We start from the raw sequence: 18,145 nt of genomic DNA, 5'->3' as shown, positions 1-18,145 counted from the left end.
TCCCTCCACATCACTTTCACTGGGAGCATTTAGAAAAATATCTGGGGGCTCATCCTGCACAATATACCTGCCTAAAAAGGCAGCTTTAATAAGAGTGTTGGAGATTCACAGCGCCATTCAAAAACCGTTGTAAACTTATTGCAAAAGGAAGGACAATTGTAGTTGCTTCTTTCAAAATACCTCCCGATATTGTCTTCATTTTTTTTCTTTATGATGGCATTTAGATCCCACCTGTTCCTCCAGGGAGCTGAAGACACCATATACACGGTTCTCCCCATTTTACCTTCACAACAACCCTGTGAGGTAGGTTGGGCTGAGAGATGGCAACTGGTTCCACCCAGGGGCGTACAAAGTGGGGGGCGGAGGGGGTGGTCTGCCCCGGGTGCCACTTGGGGGCAGGGTGACAATATGGCCCCTGCCTCCCCCCAGCTGTGGAGCGGCCAAGGGCACACGCAGTCCATACAGGCATCCGTACAGGCTGCCTCTCGCACCGCAACCGTACGGGCTGCCGCGCATGCGCACTCCGTATGCGATGCCACACATGCTCACTCCGTACAGACGTCACACGTGTGTCACCGAGCGGTTTGCCCCACCCCTCGGCCTCCCGCCCCGGGTGCCAGAGAAGGTTCCTCCGCCACTGGTTCCACCCACCCCTGGAATGTGGCCCCTGGAAAGTTGCCTAGAATGGAATGTGGTCCTTGGGTTGGAGAATGTTCCCCATCTCCGCTGTAAGATCTGGCTTGTTCTCTGAGATAACAAACCTGTATCTGGGGCTCTAGGGTTTCTACCACGTATGGTTGCCAACGAGAGCTCACCTGGCTGAACATTCATGTAGTTCTTCGGGGGGGGGTGGTGTTAAAATTGCCTGCATATAAAAAACCTAGACACCAGAAGCAAATATTCTAGGAGATAGCCTTATCCCTGAGATGCCTGCGGGAAGTTTTCTTCTCCCCCCAAATCATTCGACCTCCTCCACCTGCAGCTGGGAGTGGAATAGCTCAGTGATTTGCTAGCCCAGTGACAGAGAACAAGGCTGTGCAGATTAGACCTGTTCTTTAAGGTGTGTGGATCAATTAAAAAGAAGAATGTTCGCTGAAAGCTAGAACAATCAGAAAAAATAGGCACGGTTATACAAGGCAGGGGCTGGGAGGGAAAATATTAGTTCACAAAGAGCTCTCACGCCACCGTCACACCTTCACAAAATCAATAGAAAACTTCCTCATGAAAAGGTTCAGACTCGCCACTGTGGCCCCACCCACTTTTGTGACCTCTGGTCCCGCCCACCCCTTTCTTGCAGTCCTCAGAGGGTCCCCTATGAGGGTGGAGGGGGGGCAGGAAAAAGTGACCCTCCCGTTAAGGAGCAGCCGATTCATCAGGCTGTAGCAGATGGAACGAGAGGGAAGAAGCAGGATCTCTCCATCATCTCTGCTAGAAGGCAGCTCCAGTGGTCTCCTTTTCCATCAGCTGTCAATCTCCAGCAGATACTGGGAGAAAGGGGGGGGCATTCCATCAGCTCTGCTGAGATACCAGTGACATTTGCTTCCGCCTTTCCTTGAAATGCCCCACCCCAGCTGGTCGTGAGAAGACCTTGTAGACTCAGATCTTGCACGTGACTTTGCTATTTCTTCCGCCCTCCCCATCCATTTTCCTTTTGTGCCATGTCTGTTTGAGGATTGTAAACCCGAGGGCAGGCCTTGTTTGTGTTGATCTGTAAGTTGTTCTAGGAGCCTTGTTTGGCAGAAAGGTGGGATAACAATTCTTCAAACAATTTTTTATTTAGTGGGGGGTTTTCCCACCCCTTGTCTCTTCCGAGATCAAATGCCGGCTACGCCTCTCTGTTGTAAACTGGATCGGAGCAGAGTGATTCATCCAGCGTGCCACCTCCTTATCAAACAAACTCACATTTCCTCCCCTCTAACGCAGCAGGAGGTAACAATTTGTGCCAATCTCTCCCCGCCCCCTTACAAACACAAGAAACTTTGGCTGCTGAACCAAGGAGATATTCTGCCCATAAGCCCTCTGTGATCCTGTTCCAAAAATTAACCAAGAATGGGGAAAATAAATTATAGATGACTTTAAAGAACACTGTAAATATGTTAAAACATTGGCAGGATTGATGTAACATTTATGAAGTAATAATAGAATCCGGATTGGAAAAGAAGCTGAAATTATTTGGTGAAATATAATTATATGCAAGGAGAAGAAAAAAGGGGGGAAATTGGAAACCGGGGTGAGGTGGGGGTGAGGGGAAGTCAAGCAATGCAAATTGGGATTGGATTTGTATGTAAAGAAGAAGAAAAATGTCATACTCAAAAATTTTAAAAAAAAACAACACCCTAGTTTCCGAAAGAACTTGGTAACTCAGATGTAAAATCATGGTTGGGAGACCAAATGAAATTATCTGTATCACACAAAGTTTCTAGAAACCGCAGGAGGAAAGAGTGCTCTTGTTCTTGGGTCTTGCAAATGTTAGAACAGGGTGCCTGATTAGGTGGGCCTTTGGCCTGATCCAGCACACTCCTCTTTTATTGTTTATTTCTATTTATTAAGAGTATTTTAATTCCAGTGTGGGACACCTAAGAATACGTGGAGCATGTGCAACAAATAAGAGCCAGTGGTGGTTTAGTGGTTAGAGCATTGGACTGGCACCCAGGAGACCTGGGTTCAAATCTCCACTCGGCCACAAAGCTCATCAGGCGATCTCTGAGAGAGAGAGAGAGAGAGAGAGAGAGAGAGAGAGAGAGAGAGAGAGAGATATGCATTACAACTTGCAGGCTGAATTTAGCTTGCAGTGCCAGTTATTGAAATCCACGGTTAATTATTAATATTTTTAATCAACAGGTCAATTATTGAATATTTACCAGTGGATTTACCCTAGCACAAATGCTGGCCAAGGGTCTTCTGAAACTCCTTTGAGTGCCACAAAGAGAGATTTAGAAGACATCTGAAGGCAGCCCTGTTTAGGGAAGTTTTTAATGTGTGACATTTTAATGTATTTTTAATCTTTGTCGGAAGCTGCCCAGAGTGGCTGAGGAGACCCAGCCAGATGGGTGGGCTACAAATAATAAATTATTGTTATTATTATTTTATTTTATTATGAATGGGATCATCCCTCCAAGGGCTTCTCTTTTCTCTCATCGCTCCAGGTGCAACAGGTAACCTTCAGTTACAAATAGGACACCTTTTGTGTGTGTGTGTGCGCGCAAAGGAACTTTCCAAAACGCAACACATCTATGCATGTTGTTTTCTGCTATACATGCCATTTTAAGCATGCTTAATCCTAGTACAGTCATACCTCAGAAGTCGAACAGAATCCGTTCCGGAAGTCTGTTCGACTTTCGAAATGTTCAAAAACCAAAGCACGGCTTCTGATTGGCTGCAGCAAGCTCCTGCAGCCAACCGGAAGCCCCATCGGACATTCGGCTTCCAAAAGAACGTTAAAAAACCATAGCACTCACTTCTGGTTTTTGATCATTCAGGAGCTGGAACGTTCGATTCCCAAGGCGTTCAGGAGCCAAGGTATGACTGTATGTGCATTTTGGGACATGTTTCGTGGCTGGAGAACTGCACTGCAAAATTCAGAGGAGTGGGGATATCAAAGGAGCGCTGAATTTCAATTCACATGTTGTTTTGGAATACATGAATCCTGTTCTCCCTGTTTGGGGCAGCCGCCAAGATTGCCTGCCCCCAAATCTAGCCTGGGACAGACATAAGAACAGAAACTGATCCTTCCTGAACCAGGCCAATGGCCCATCCACAGGAAGAGGACATCCTTTTGTTCTTGGATTCTGCTTGCTGGTTTCCCAGGGACATCTGGTTGGCCACCGTGAGAACAGATGCCAGACTAGACATGCCATCGGCCTGATCCAGCAGTCTTCCGGTGTTCTTACTCATGGTTCCCCCAATCAGAAGGGGTTAAGCGAGGCAACTGAACCATCAGAATCCATGCGCCTCGTGGGATATGCTCAAGTGTCAGATCGCATCTGGGGGCGGCACATCAGCAGCCTGTGACCTGTCAGGATGCGAGGCCAGTGGCCCATGCATGGAGCCTGATGAGGTTACACACCTGGCTGGGCAAAAATGGGGCGTCGGTGGGTGATGCAGGATGGGCAAGGGACAGGCTGGTTGGTTGGTTTGCCGTGTCCAGAGACCCCCACGAGCCAATCAGCTGTTGGGCAGGGAAAACACTCCACAAATGATGTGCTTTGTTATTGGCCAATACAGAGTCCATCAGGTCAGGTGGTGCCTTGGGAGGTTGGACCTGGAGAGGGTATAAGGGGCCTCCATCAACTGTACTCAGACAGCATCCCTCTACTTTGGCTCAAGAATCCGTGCTACTATTCTTCTTGGTAAGTCTCTTCCTGTCCTCCCTTCCATCAGCAACTCAAAACAGCTGGCAGTGTGTGTGTTTTTGTGAAATCCCGAGAGGAGATGTCCCCGATAGAGCCCTCCAGGGCCTTGGAACGAGGTCGAGAGACAGATGTTCGCAAATCCTGTAGAATTCCCCTTCTTTGTGGCTCAAATTCTTGTGTTGGGGAGGATGACATTCAACTGGCTCAGACAGAACTTTTTGCTAAGGGAAAGGTAGTGAAGGATGCTAGGATGTTCTGAAGATGTTGGCTCCCATTAGAGCAGGACAGAGGGACATATGGCTCTGCCAGGCTTTATGGACTCCCAAGTTCCTCTAGCCCCATCATCCCTGGCCAATGGCCAGAGTTGTGGCCTGACAACATCTGGAGAACCATGTGTCCTCTAGACTTGCTTTAGGAAAGGACCATACCTCAGTGGTAGAGCACTTCCCTTCTATGTGGAAAGTTCTCCCAGGCTCAAACCACTACCCGCGTCCAACTTTTAACAAGAGGATCGGGAAGGAAGGAAGAAAAGGACCGTTAATGGTTAGACTGCTAAAAGCTAGGTGGATCAATGGTCTGGCTCAGTGCAAACCATGTTCATCCTACTCAGAGCAGACCCATTGAAATCCATGAGCAAGATGAACTCAGGTCCATTAACATTAGTAGGTCTTCTCTGAGTATACCCCACGGTGCTCATCCTTTCTGTTTATAAGATATACTGATAGCAAATTCATTCTACCAATTATGGGTCCTTATGTAGGTTAAACCACAGAGCCTAGGTGGGCTTGCCGATCAGAAGGTCGGCAGTTCGAATCCCTGCGACGGGGTGAGCTCCCGTTGCTCGGTCCCAGCTCCTGCCAACCTAGCAGTTTGAAAGCATGTCAAAGTGCAAGTAGATAAATAGGTACCGCTACAGCGGGAAGGTAAACAGCGTTTCCGTGTGCTGCTCTGGTTCGCCAGAAGTGGCTTTGTCATGCTGGCCACATGACCTGGAAGCCAGAGGTCATGTAGTTCAACTCCCTGCAATGCAGGAAACAGAGCTAAATAATTCCTGGCAGGTGGCCACCTAACCTCTCCTAATAAACCTCCCATGATGTAGAGTCCAGCACCTTCCAAGGTGGTCTTGTTCTCCTGTCAAACATCTCTTACCGTCAGAAAGTTCTTTCTGATGTTTAGGTGGAATCTCATTTCTTATAATTTGGGTCTTTCCCCCTGGAGCAGCATAAACCGAGTTTGCTCTATCCTCCATCAGAGATTTGAAGGTGGCTATTGTGTCACCTCCAAGTCTTCTCTTCTCCAGGCTAAATCTACCCAGCTCCTTCAACCGCTCCTCATAAGGCTTGGTTTCCAGACCCTTGATCATCTTAGTCACCCTTCTCTTCGACCATCTGTCTGTCTACCCTACAGATTTGTTTGTCCACTCTATTCCCCTAAACACACGCTCCTCGGTTCTTTCCCCCTTGGATGTTCCCACTTTGCCCTCCCCTTTGTCTTTTTCAGGTTCACCATGGCGACTCCTTTGGAGAAGTGCTTGGCCACCATCGTCGCAACCTTCCACAAATATTCCGGGAAGGAGGGGGATAAGTACAAGCTCAACAAGACGGAGATGAAAGAGCTTCTGATGAACGAACTCCCCGCCTTCCATGGCGTAAGTCCTTCCAGCAAAAAAACAAAAACAAACCCTGGGATGTTAAGTCGTCGTTTGTGCAAAAACGTTCGGATTAACTGGGAAATGTGTAGTGCATGTCTGGTGGTGCCAAAGGACATGGTGAGAGGCCTCTGGGCCGCATCTCGAATCCAGACCTTGCTGATTAGCTTAAAACTGTAATATCCAGAAGGCAGTTCCTGCAAAGGGTAGGGAAGATGATATTTCGAATTAGTGGATCTTGATGTCTTTAAATCAGGCATAGGCAAACACGCCCTCCAGATGTTTTGGGACTACAACTCCCATCATCCCTAGCTAACAGGACGAGTGGTCAGAGATGATGGGAATTGTATTTTTTTTAAAACATAATTTTTATTGGTTTTACAAATTACAAAAAACGGTACATACATGAACACCTTTTCCACCTTCTTCCCACCCCCCTCCATGGGTCCTCCCCTGCCACAGAAGTATCCCACGCAGGTGAACAGTCAGAGATGGTCCATTTTATGGTTGGATCTCTGTCCTCCTCCCCCTCCCCTGCCCCAAAGCCCCCCCCCCTGCCACCAGAGAGCTCCAGGAAATCAGGGCAGTGCGCAGGAAGGCATCCAGAGATGATGGGAATTGTAGTCTCAAAACATCTGGAGGGCCGAGTTTGCCTATGCCTGCTTTAAATGGACAATAAAGATAGTTACCTGCTTTAACTTGGGGTGTGTGTGTGATGGGGTGTTTTACTGCCCCAGTCCGCTAACATTGGTCTTTTATCTGTCTCAGGAAAGATAAAAGAAAGTACATTTTCACACAGCGCATAGTTAAACTTTGGAACTCCCTCCGATAGGAGGCGGGGTGGCTACCAAAATACAGTGGAACTTTGGTTCTCAAACTTAATCCGTTCCAGAGGTCCCTTCAACTCCTAAAACGTTCGAAAACCAAGGCAAGGCTTCCGATTGGTGCAGGGAACCCAGAAACAATAGCTGACAGCCGCATCAGACGTTCAGCTTCTGAAAACACTTACTTCTGGGTTTTCGGCGTTCAAGAGCCAATTTGTTCGTCAACTAAGCCATTCGAGAACCAAGGTTTCACCGTAGGTAGCTTTGAAAGAGCATGGCTAGGCTCTGACTTCATGCTTCTGAATCCCAGTTGCTGGAGGGGAGACAAGGCTTTTGTGCTTGAATCCTGCTTGCTGGGAACAGGATGCTGAGCTAGATGGGCTGTTGGCCTGATCCAGCACGCTCTGCTTATGTTTTATAAACACACACCAATGCATTTTGGGGGCAATTTATGCTGAAGGTGGTTTTTTGCTTTCAGATGGAAAACGGTAAGTGATAAGTGGCTGAAATTTGGGCGTGTACCGGTGGCAATTTGTGGTCATATCCTAAAGGGACTATTTATGTGTAAACTGCCCGATGCAAAGGCATCTAGGGTAAATGCCTTCTGGATGAAGTTTAATATTTGTGCGCTGCTGATCACTATAACCACAATGTGACCTGATAGCAGTCTATTCTTAGTAATACCGTTTGTGTCTTATTATATATCATTAGTATTTTTTCTCTTCTCTATTTTTCATCTTTAAGTTCTATTTCATCTTTTCTTCCTTTCCCTTCTCATTCACAAATTAAATAAAATTAAAAGGCTTATAACAGGGGAATGTCAAAGGAAATAGTGCAAAGGAACTTGGGCATATTTATTTGCCTGCCTTCTCAGTGTACCTGTTGCTTGGCCTGTTTGAGTGGATCTTGTTTATTTAAAATGGTTATTATTATTATTATTATTATTATTATTATTATTATTATTATTAAAAAAACCTCCACTCCAAGAGTTGATTTCATAAGATTTTTATTTTTTATTTTTTAAAAAAATCCCAATGCCATCCCAACCCTCCTTTTCACAACCTAAAAAAAGACACGGCATGAAAGGAAACAGTGAAGAGGAAGGAAGAGAAAAACAGGCTCTGAATTATTGAAGCTAACAGTTTCTATTTTTCTTTCCAATGCTCCCAGAAACGAATGGACGGGGCAGAATTCCAGAAGATCATGAATGACCTGGACCACAACCGGGATCAGGAAGTGGACTTCCAGGAGTTCTTGTGCTTCCTGGCTTGTGTGGCGATGGGATTCGACGAATTCTTTCGGGGTTGCCCCAAATGCCCACTTCCCCAAATAAGGGGTTGCCCCAAATAAGCCCTGGTGGATCACACTCGTGGTGTGTTCCAATTTCAATTCAAAACAATAAAATTTTCTTTTTAATATTAACTCTGACCTTCCTGTCTTTTTTCCCTTGGTGATTACATAGTTGTTGTTGTTTAGTCGTTTAGTTGTGTCCCACTCTTTGTGACCCCATGGACCAGAGCATGCCAGGCACTCCTGTCTTCCACTGCCTCCCGCAGCTTGGTCAAACTCATGTTCTTAGCTTCGAGAACACTGTCCAACCATCTCGTCCTCTGTCGTCCCCTTCTCCTTGTGCCCTCCATCTTTCCCAACATCAGGGTCTTTTCCAGGGAGTCTTCTCTTCTCATGAGGTGGCCAAAGTCTTGGAGCCTCAGCTTCATGATCTGTCCTTCCAGTGAGCACTCAGGGCTGATTTCCTTCAGAATGGATAGGTTTGATCGTCTTGCCGTCCATGGGACTCTCAAGAGTCTCCTCCAGCACCATAATTCAAAAGCATCAATTCTTCAGCAATCAGCCTTCTTTATGGTCCAGCTCTCACTTCCATACATCACTACTGGGAAAACCATAGTTTTAACTATATGGACTTTTGTCGGTAAGGTGATATCTCTGCTTTTTAAGATGCTGTCTAGGTTTGTCATTGCTTTTCTCCGAAGAAGCAGGCGTCTTCTAATTTCGTGACTGCTGTCACCATCCGCAGTTATCACGGAACCAAAGAAAGTAAAATCTCTCACTGCCTCCATTTCTTCCCCTTCTATTTGCCAGTAGGTGATGGGACCAGTGGCCATGATCTTAGTTTACATAGAGGATTCCGTAATTCACAGAAAATTGGACGGTGGCAAAAAATTTCTCACAGGGACTAGTAGCATGGATTGAGAAAGGGATGGTGGGGGCACACGGGTTTGCTTCACCCACTGTACAAGTCAGGTGACAGCGCAAAGCGCTCTTTAACCCCCTCTTGCTGTGAACAGTGATGGAGGCATTGGCAGAGTCGTCCGTTTATAGGCTTTCACTGTTGAATGGCATATTGGAGAACCTTTGACTCTGCTGCCATGCGGGAGATGAAGACCCAGTTCTGCCCGTTCCTGTGGAACGCCCTCCCATCAGATTTCAAGGAGATAAAGGAACTATACAACTTTTAGAAGAGTGGCTGGGGGAACCCGGCCAGATGGGCGGGGTATAAATAATAAATTATTATTATTATTATTATTATTATTATTATTATTATTATTATTATCTGAAGGCAGCCCTGTATCGGGAAGTTTTTAATGTTTGACGTTTTATTATGTTTTTATATGTGTTGGAAGCCGCCCAGAGTGGCTAGGGAAACCCAGCCAGGTGGGCGGGGTACAAATAATAAAATTATTATTATTACAGTCATACCTCGGTTTAAGTACACTTCGGTTTGAGTACTTTCAGTTTAAGTACTCCACGGACCCGTATGGAACCAATTAATCCACTTTCCATTACTTTCAATGGGAAAGTTTGCTTCAGGTTAAGTATGCTTCAGGTTAAGTACTCTGTGAACTGTCTGGAACCGATTAATCCACTTTCCATTACTTTCAATGGGAAAGTTTGCTTCAGGTTAAGTACGCTTCAGGTTAAGTATGGACTTCTGGAACCAATTGTGTACTTAAACCGAGGTACCACTGTATTATATTCCTAGCCGTGATTACAGAAAAATAAAACTCTGATTACCAGATAATCCATTCCAGATTTTCTACCGGATTATTTAGCGGTAACTGTGCCCCTGAAAGACCAGGTGCGCAGCCTGGGAGTCATTTTAGACTCACAGCTGTCCATGGAGGCACAGGTCAACTCCGTGTCCAGGGCAGCTGTCTATCAGCTCCATCTGGTACGCAGGCTGAGTCCCTACCTGCCCAGTGACTGTCTCTCCAGAGTGGTGCATGCTCTAGTTATCTCTCGCTTGGACTACTGCAATGCGCTCTACGTGGGGCTACCTTTGAAGGTGACCCGGAAACTACAACTAATCCAGAATGCGGCAGCTAGACTGGTGACTGGGAGCGGCCGCCGAGATCACATAACACCGGTCCTAAAAGACCTACATTGGCTCCCAGTACGTTTCCGAGCACAATTCAAAGTGTTGGTGTTGACATTTAAAGCCCTAAACAGCCTCGGTCCGGTATACCTGAAGGAGCGTCTCCACCCCCATCGTTCTGCCCGGACACTGAGGTCCAGCTCCGAGGGCCTTCTGGCGGTTCCCTCATTACGAGAAGCCAAGTTACAGGGAACCAGGCAGAGGGCCTTCTCGGTAGTGGCACCCACCCTGTGGAATGCCCTCCCACTAGAGGTCAAAGAGAACAATTACCTGACCTTTAGAAGGCATCTCAAGGCAGCCCTGTTTAGGGAAGCTTTTAATGTTTGATGGATTTCTGTATTTTAGAATTTCTGTTTTTTTGGAAGCCGCCCAGAGTGGCTGGGGGAACCCGGCCAGATGGGCGGGGTATAAATAATAAATTATTATTATTATTATTATTATTATTATTTAGCGGGTTGGAGAATATTCTGGGATGGAGGCAGTAATGAGTACTGTATTTGAGTTGTACGTTGGTGTGGATCAGAGAGAGGAGGGAGACAGGAGATGCTTGCTGTTTACTCTTACTTGGTGTCTACAATTAAAGCTGGGGGGGGGGAGATTGGAGGGTGTCCATCTCAGTGCATATGGGCAGGCAATAGACCACAGCAATGCAGGAAATGAACCACCCAAGGCACGAAGCACCCTGGCAACCTGAAAAAAGTCCAGATACCTGGGCGGGTCTCTTTTCATACACCTGTTCAGCAGGTTTCGACTTGAAGGCCTGAGGCTGTGTCTCCCGCTGGGACTGGGGGTTGAGGGAGGGAACAGCACTTGAAAATGTTCTCAAAGGAAAGGGCTGCGATTACTGGGTTTCTCAAGGATTCCCAGCAGAAATCGTAGCTCACCATGAGTTCAATGGCAATCCTAACTGGAGGGACTGAACCTCAAACGTTCTGGATGCAGAGCAGATGATGAGGTCTTTCCCTACAACAGAGCAACATAGGAAGCTGCCTTATGCTGAGTCAGACTGCTCCATCTAGATCAGTACTGTCTGCACTGGCCAGCAGCGGTTTTACAAGGCTTCGGGCTAGGCAGCATTCCTGGTCCCACCTAGAGCTCCTGGGGGGTGAAACCTGCATACAAAGCTCTATTTACCCAATGCAATACTTTGGAATGAACGTAACAGGCTTCCTTCTACCAAGTCAGACTTTTGGTGCAAGTAGCTCAGAGTTGCCCCTTCCAAGGATGGAGAACCTGGTGGCCTCCAAATGAGGTTGGACTCCAACTCCCATCAGCCCCCAGGCAACATGGCCAGTGGTCAGGCTCTCGGGGCTGGCGGGAATTGTAGCCTATCTGTCTGGCAGCAGCTGTGTCCATGGTTTCAGACGGAGCCTTCAGACCCTCCAAGTGTCCCTGTTTTCCAGGGATTTACACAAGCCTTCCTGGTTTCTGATTTGATCCTGGAATGTCTTGCTTCTCCTTCAAACAGGGGTCAGCAAACTTTTTCAGCAGGGGGCCGGTCCACTGTCCCTCAGACCTTGTGGGGGGGCCAGACAATTTTTTTGGGGGGGATGAATTCCTATGCCCCACAAATAACCCAGAGATGCATTTTAAATAAAATGACACATTCCACTCATGTAAAAATACACTGATTCCCAGACCATTCACGAGCCGGATTTAGAAGGCAATTTGGCCGGATCCAGCCCCCGGGCCTTAGTTTGCCTACCCATGCCCTATTTTCACTGGATAAATGTGGGAGGGTTATGCGACCCCCAAGCCAAGACACCTGATTTAAATAAACTTTAAATTTAAATAAACTTTCACAATTTTATGGATAGGGAATAGGTAATGCAATAAAAGGAAAAATATGATATTTGTAGGAAATAGCAGATTATATTGATGAGGTTAATAAATCAGAAATGGAAGTAAAGGGAAGTCAAAAGGGGGGAGGGAGAGATGTTTATATAAGCTGTATGTTATAAGTACATTTGTAATGAGAGAAAATAAAATTAATACAAAAAATACGAAAAAGGCATCTGAATGCAGCCTTGTAGAGGGACAGTTTTTAAATGTTTAATGTTTTATTATGTTTTTATATATGTCGGAAGCCACCAGAGTGGCTGGGGCAACCCTGTCAGCTGGGCAGGAGTATCATCATCATTATCATTGATCAGGACATACCTGTAACTACTTTCATCGGAAAAATGTTGGAAGGTATGTTCTTTCCCAGGGACCAAAGCTGGAGCCATCTGCATGCAAAGGTTTTACCCTGTCGCTGAGCCCTTCCTTGGAGTCATGTTCCCACACGCACAGGCCGCCTATCCAGGCTTCAGAGGCAGACTTTCGGCAGATCCAGTTTATTTATTTCGTAAGCACTGCAGGGATGGGGAAATTAAACATGTCCTTGTTGAAATCTAGGCTTCTATCTATAACATTCCTAACATATGCTAGGCTTTTGGAGTCACTCTGACAGCAGAAGAGTTCGGTTCCCCCCCCCCCAAAAGGGATATTTTCCCTCTCTCTGCTTCAGGCTGTGCTGGCGAAAGGAACGAGAGGAGCCTCGAACTCAGGGCTTGCTAGGAGCGAAGAGGTGGCTCAGAGTCAAGGGTTCCCGCTGCAGAACTGAGCTCGAGACACCAGCATTTCTGGAAGCGGAGGCTATGCAGAGCAGTTGTTTGCTGGGCTCCAGAAAAGAAACATTCGGCTGAGTTTACGGCGTACCGTACTTCCCTCTCACAGCGGCTGGGTTTCTCCCTCTACTTAGCTGGGTGAGTCCTTCCCCCCCCTTCTCTTCCCCATCTTTTAAAAACAAACAGCTGTGCTGGCCGGGGCTGCAGGGAGTTGGAGGAGTCCAACAAAATCTAGAAGGGCACAAGTTCCCCATCCTTGCTTTACTAAGTGCATTCAATAGTGATCCCTGATTGGTTGGGACACGGTTGGTCTAGCTAGGACAGTAATGGAGGAAGTCTATGGGGCATCCCCAGATTTTGATAGACGGCTACTCCCCTTGTCCCTTGGCCACTGGCCATGTTGTCTGGGGCTGGTGGGATTTGGAGTTCAGCAACATCCAGGAGGCAGAACATAGGAAGTTGCCTTCTACCAAATCAGATCATTGGTTCGCCTAGCTCAGTACTGTCTACACTGACTGGCAGCAGCTCTCTAGGGTTCCAGGCAGGGCACATTCCTGGCTTTACCCAGAGATGCCATTGGGGATTGAACCCAGGTCCTCCTTCATGCAAAGCACCGAGATAGAAGCCTTTCCTTGTTGCAAGGATGTTAGCTACCCAAGTCTTATTCTGTTGCATAAGAACACAAGAATCACCCTCCTGGATCAGGCCAAAGGCCCATTTAGTCCAGCATCCTACTCTCACAATGGCCAATCAGATGTCTGTGGGAAGCCCCCAGGCAGGATTCGAACACAAGAGCCCTCTCCCCTCCTGCAGTTTGCAGCAATGGAGATTCAGAAGAATTACTGTCTTTGACCATGGAGAAAAAGCACAGCCATCGTGACTGACAGCCATTGATAGCCTCTTCCTCCATGAATTTATCTAGCCTGCAGGGACCCATGCCCAGTTTTTTAACCACTGAGGGCTGAATTCTAATCCTACTCCTCTCTCTGCATCTCCCCCCCTTCCAGACATCAAGATGCAAGCTCCCCTTGAGGAGGCCCTGGGGGTTCTGGTGAAGACCTTCCACAAATACTCTGGCAAGGAAGGTGACCGGCTTAAGCTCAACAAGGCTGAGATGAGGGAGCTGCTTCTCCACGAGCTGCCCACCTTTGTCAGGGTGAGATCCTATGGCGGAAGATTTCCCTTCCGAGGTGGTGGCGGGGAGAGGGCAGGGAGGTGGCAATAATTCCCATCATTTTATTCGTATGCAGCCTTTCCATAGCTAAAACCATGCTCAAGGCGGCTTACAACATAGAATCGTACAATCGTAGAGTTGGAAGGGACCATGAGGGTCATCTAGTCCACCCCTGGCAATGCAGGAATCTTTTGCCCAACGTGGGGCTCGAACCCATGACCCTGAGATTAAGAGCCTTGTGCTCTTCCAACTGAGCTATCCCTGACATGAAAAGATATACATACAGTAGTACCTTGTGTTATGTAACCCTCCTATAGGATGCAAATGCGGCAAACCCAGAAGTATTTTTCTGGGTTTCGCCACGTGCGCATGCGCAGAAGCGCTCCACCGCACACATGCGCAGAACAGGCACCTCCGGTAGTGAAAACCTTGGGATCCGACCGGAGCTCCGGAACGGATCCCGTCCGCAAGCGGAGGTACCACTGTAATTAGAAGCATAGCAAAAGCAGCCATAAACAACAAATAAAATGTATCAAAAAGTACATGACCGTAATTGAACAATTTCCACGTGAATCATTCTAAGATCTAAAAATAAAGATACAAAAACTAATATAAATAGCAGCAGCAGCAACAAAATCCAACGAAACCCCCTAAACAATGGAAAGAATGTTGCCATACATCTTTAGGATCTAAGTCAAGGACAAAGGAATTGGATCTGACAGGCAGGCCAGATTCTTATTGAGCACCTGCCGCTAGCAGGACCCCTGTCAATCACCTGCATCCCAATTAAGTCAGTTGTGAGGGATGGGGGAGAAATGTCATTCAGTTCGCATTTCAAGATAAACCTGTCTAATTGGCAGTTTTCTAAATGACAGAGGATCCAAATTGTATATGTCCGGCAAAATTTGCCCTGCTCTGAATTTTGCAACACTGTTCTCCAGCCAAGGAATGCGTACAAAAATGTATATACTGGGGTAAAGCATGCATAAAAATGCATTTCATAGGGAACATAACATACTGTACAGAAGTGCAATATACTGCCTTATCATTATCATTATTTTTTATGTTATCCTTTATATTTATATCCCACCCTTTCCTCCAAGGAGCAGTGCATGGGTAGCTCAGTTGGTTGGAGTGTGGCGCTGATAATGCCAAGGTTGCAGGTTCGATCTTCTTATGGGACAGCTGCATATTCCTGCATTCCGGGGGCTGGACTAGATGATCCTCGGGGTCCCTTCCAACTCTACAATTCTATGAGCTCAGGGTGGCATACATGGTCCTTCTCTCCTTCCTCATTTAATCCCTGTGACTGAGAGGCAGTGAGTCGCCCAAGGTCACCCCCAGTGAGCTACGTGGCTGAGTGAAGATTCGAACCCAGGAGATTCGAACCCAGGTCTCTCCCAGGTCCTAGTCTGACACTCTAACCATTACACAACCACTGATGTGCATATATTAGGAGAAATATGCTTCGCAAAATATGTATAGAGGGGGATCTTGGTTCCTGAACGGCTTAGTTGCTGAACAAATCGGCTCCCGATCGCCACAAACCCAGAAGTAAGTGTTCCAGTTTGCAAACGTTTTTCAGAAGCCAAACATCCGACACGGTTTCCATTTCAGTGCAGGAAGCTCCTGCAGCCAATCGGAAGCCACGCCTTGGTTTTTTAAACGATTTCGGGAGTCGAACGGACTCCCGGAATGGATTAAGTTCGAGAAACAAGGTACCACTGTATTAGGATCAATTTGCACGAACGCTGATGATTTTACAATAGAACATTTCCCCCCTAAGTGCAAACTGAGGTGGAAATGTGGAGGGCTGAACTTAAGAGAGGAAAAATGAGAAAGTGAGAAGAAACTTAAATGGACACACTTGCTCATTCTTAGTTAGGGGACATGTTTCCACCTGCACAGTTTTGAAATCAAGCCATACAGGAAAAGGCACAGTGCTTTGCAAGCCCTGGTAAGGTAGGTCAGGCTGAGGGTTGGCGACTGGACCAAGGTCACCCAGTCAGCATCATGAATGAGTGGAGATTTGAACCTGGGTCTCCCCAGCCGTAGTCTACTACTCTAACTGCTACACCATACTGTGTTCCAGGATGCAGCTCTAGGCACACATGAAAGCAAGGGAGAAAGAACGCAATCTTTTGAGGAAGCAGGATAGTTCCTTAGACAGAGGTAGACCAACTAGTCCATCTATCTCAGCATACTGACTGGAAGAAGCAGCTCTCCAGGGTTTCAGCCAGGGACTCTCTCCCAGCGCTTCCTGAAGATGTTTCGGGATTGAACCTGGGAGCCTCTTTGTGCAAAGGAGATGCTTCACCCACCGAACCACGGCCCTTAGTCTCTCCGCACCATGAATTAATGGAACTAAAGGTCAGGAGAGCAGGTTTCTGGAGGGAAGCTGCTTCCAGGCGGACCACTCCCAGCGTCATTGCCAGGCATAGCTGAATAAAGTTTTTGTTTCAGATCTTTTGTTGAATCTCGCACTTTATGCCTTAAAACCTGAATTCGATACACACACACGGGGCATCGGTACTATGCAGGGAAATCGGCTTTACTCTCTTCTCCTTCCCGCAGGGCAAGATAGATGAACCTGGGTTCAAGTACTTGATGAAGAAACTAGATGACAACGGAGATGAGGAACTGGACTTCCAGGAGTATGCTGTCTTCTTGGCTCTCACCGCTTCCCTGTGCAACGAGTTCTTCCAGGAGTGCTCAGATGAGAGCAACCGGAAGAGATGAGGTCAGCGTTTCCAAGGGGACCTCTTTCACCGTTACACCAACCCGGCCAGAAACCTGCCAGGAGGGGCTGACAATACAGTAATAAAGATTATTCAAATCGTCCGTGTGTGTGTGTGTGTGTGTGTGTGTTCTTTCGGGTGGCAATTTTTAAGCCAAGGCTGAGGAAGCTTTTTCAGTTTGAGGGCCACATTCCCTTCCGGGCAAATATCCAGGGGCCATGTGCCAGTGGTGGGCGGGGCCACAAGCAAAAAGGGGCGGAGCTATTTTCTCCCTATCCTCCACCCAGGCATGCAAGGTCAGAGTTCAGAGACACAACCCAGCCAGGCAAAAGCATTCAAGGAGGGTGTGAAGCAGGGGTGGTGATGGGATGTGCCTTTGGAGGGGGGGTGGCCTGGGGAGAGTCCTGAGGGCCAGGTAGAGATGTTTAGAGGGCCGCATTTGGCCCTCAAGCCGAAGTTTCTGCACCCATTTTAAGCTGTGTGTGAGAATTCAGACCTAGGGAATATCTGGTTTCAAAAGTCTCCATATTAGAACACTTTCCTATCCTTGTCCCCAGCAAAACGCCACCTCCGCTTTGCAGAGCGGCAAAGGTAACATTTTTTAAACATCGTCAACATTTGATATGTCTTTTACTATATTCTTGTGAACCACTTTGATTTTTCAAAATTATGCTATAGCGGTATATAAATACAGTGGTACCTCGGTTTATGAACACAATTGGTTCCAGAAGTCTGTTCATAAACTGAAACGTTCATAAACTAAAGCGAACTTTCCCATTGAAAGTAATGGAAAGTGGATTAATCTGTTCCAGACGGTCCGCGGAGTACTTAAACTGAAGCGTTCATAAATTGAAGCAAACTTTCCCATTGAAAGTAATGGAAAGTGGATTAATCTGTTCCAGACGGGTCTGCGGAGTACTCAACCTGAAGCATACTTAACCCGAAGCCTGGGTGTAATTGGTTCCGGAAGTCTGTTCATAAACTGAAGCGTTCATAAACTGAAGCAAACTTTCCCATTGAAAGTAATGGAAAGTGAATTAATCTGTTCCAGATGGGTCCGCGGCGTTCGTAAACTGAAAATTCGTAAACCGGGGTGTTCATAAACTGAGGTTCCACTGTACTGGTATGATGAATAAGGGCAGGCCCTCTCGCCTGGATCTCTGGAAGGGGGCAAAAAGGTGAATGCCCATCGTTCATTGGCATTGGGGGCACACTCTGCCCTCAGACAGCCTCCACTCATCTTCTTACTTGCATCCTAAAACGCAGGGCAGTTTTTGAGCTATTTTAAAAGAAATTCTCCAAAAGAAAACCCAACACTTATGGGCTGCCATACGCCTGGGTTTCCCTGGACATTTTTACCAATTTTTCACAAATTCCGCCTGGACACTATTTTCGACCAACAAATC

At 47.0% G+C, this 18,145-nt stretch overlaps 2 protein-coding genes across 2 annotated transcripts; both read left to right on the top strand.

Moving 5' to 3' along the window:
• The first annotated feature begins 5,541 nt into the window (after window positions 1–5,541).
• LOC118076068 (protein S100-A4) lies at window positions 5,542–8,213 on the top strand. The gene is made up of 2 exons (XM_035098593.2): window positions 5,542–6,000; window positions 7,995–8,213. Exons 1-2 carry the CDS (start codon window positions 5,860–5,862, stop codon window positions 8,172–8,174), a joined length of 321 nt encoding a protein of 106 aa, XP_034954484.1. The 5' UTR covers window positions 5,542–5,859; the 3' UTR covers window positions 8,175–8,213.
• Window positions 8,214–12,579: 4,366 nt separating this feature from the next.
• Window positions 12,580–16,842, top strand: LOC118076067 (protein S100-A2). The gene is made up of 3 exons (XM_035098592.2): window positions 12,580–12,965; window positions 13,835–13,983; window positions 16,576–16,842. Exons 2-3 carry the CDS (start codon window positions 13,843–13,845, stop codon window positions 16,738–16,740), a joined length of 306 nt encoding a protein of 101 aa, XP_034954483.1. The 5' UTR covers window positions 12,580–12,965; window positions 13,835–13,842; the 3' UTR covers window positions 16,741–16,842.
• The last annotated feature ends 1,303 nt before the right edge of the window (window positions 16,843–18,145 follow it).

This window comes from Zootoca vivipara, chromosome 17 (assembly GCF_963506605.1).
Source record: "Zootoca vivipara chromosome 17, rZooViv1.1, whole genome shotgun sequence".
Lineage (NCBI taxonomy): Eukaryota > Metazoa > Chordata > Lepidosauria > Squamata > Lacertidae > Zootoca > Zootoca vivipara.
The sequence above is the reverse complement of the archived record's forward strand: the minus strand, read 5'-3'. Positions and strand labels throughout refer to the sequence as shown.

Excerpts from the sequence above, each read along its gene's own strand:
- LOC118076067 (XM_035098592.2), top strand. The coding sequence starts at position 13,843 with ATGCAAGCTCCCCTTGAGGAGGCCCTGGGGGTTCTGGTGAAGACCTTC. Across the intron at positions 13,984-16,575 it reads AGCTGCCCACCTTTGTCAGG|GGCAAGATAGATGAACCTGG; the intron begins GTGAGATCCTAT and ends TCCTTCCCGCAG.
- LOC118076068 (XM_035098593.2), top strand. The coding sequence starts at position 5,860 with ATGGCGACTCCTTTGGAGAAGTGCTTGGCCACCATCGTCGCAACCTTC. Across the intron at positions 6,001-7,994 it reads AACTCCCCGCCTTCCATGGC|AAACGAATGGACGGGGCAGA; the intron begins GTAAGTCCTTCC and ends CAATGCTCCCAG.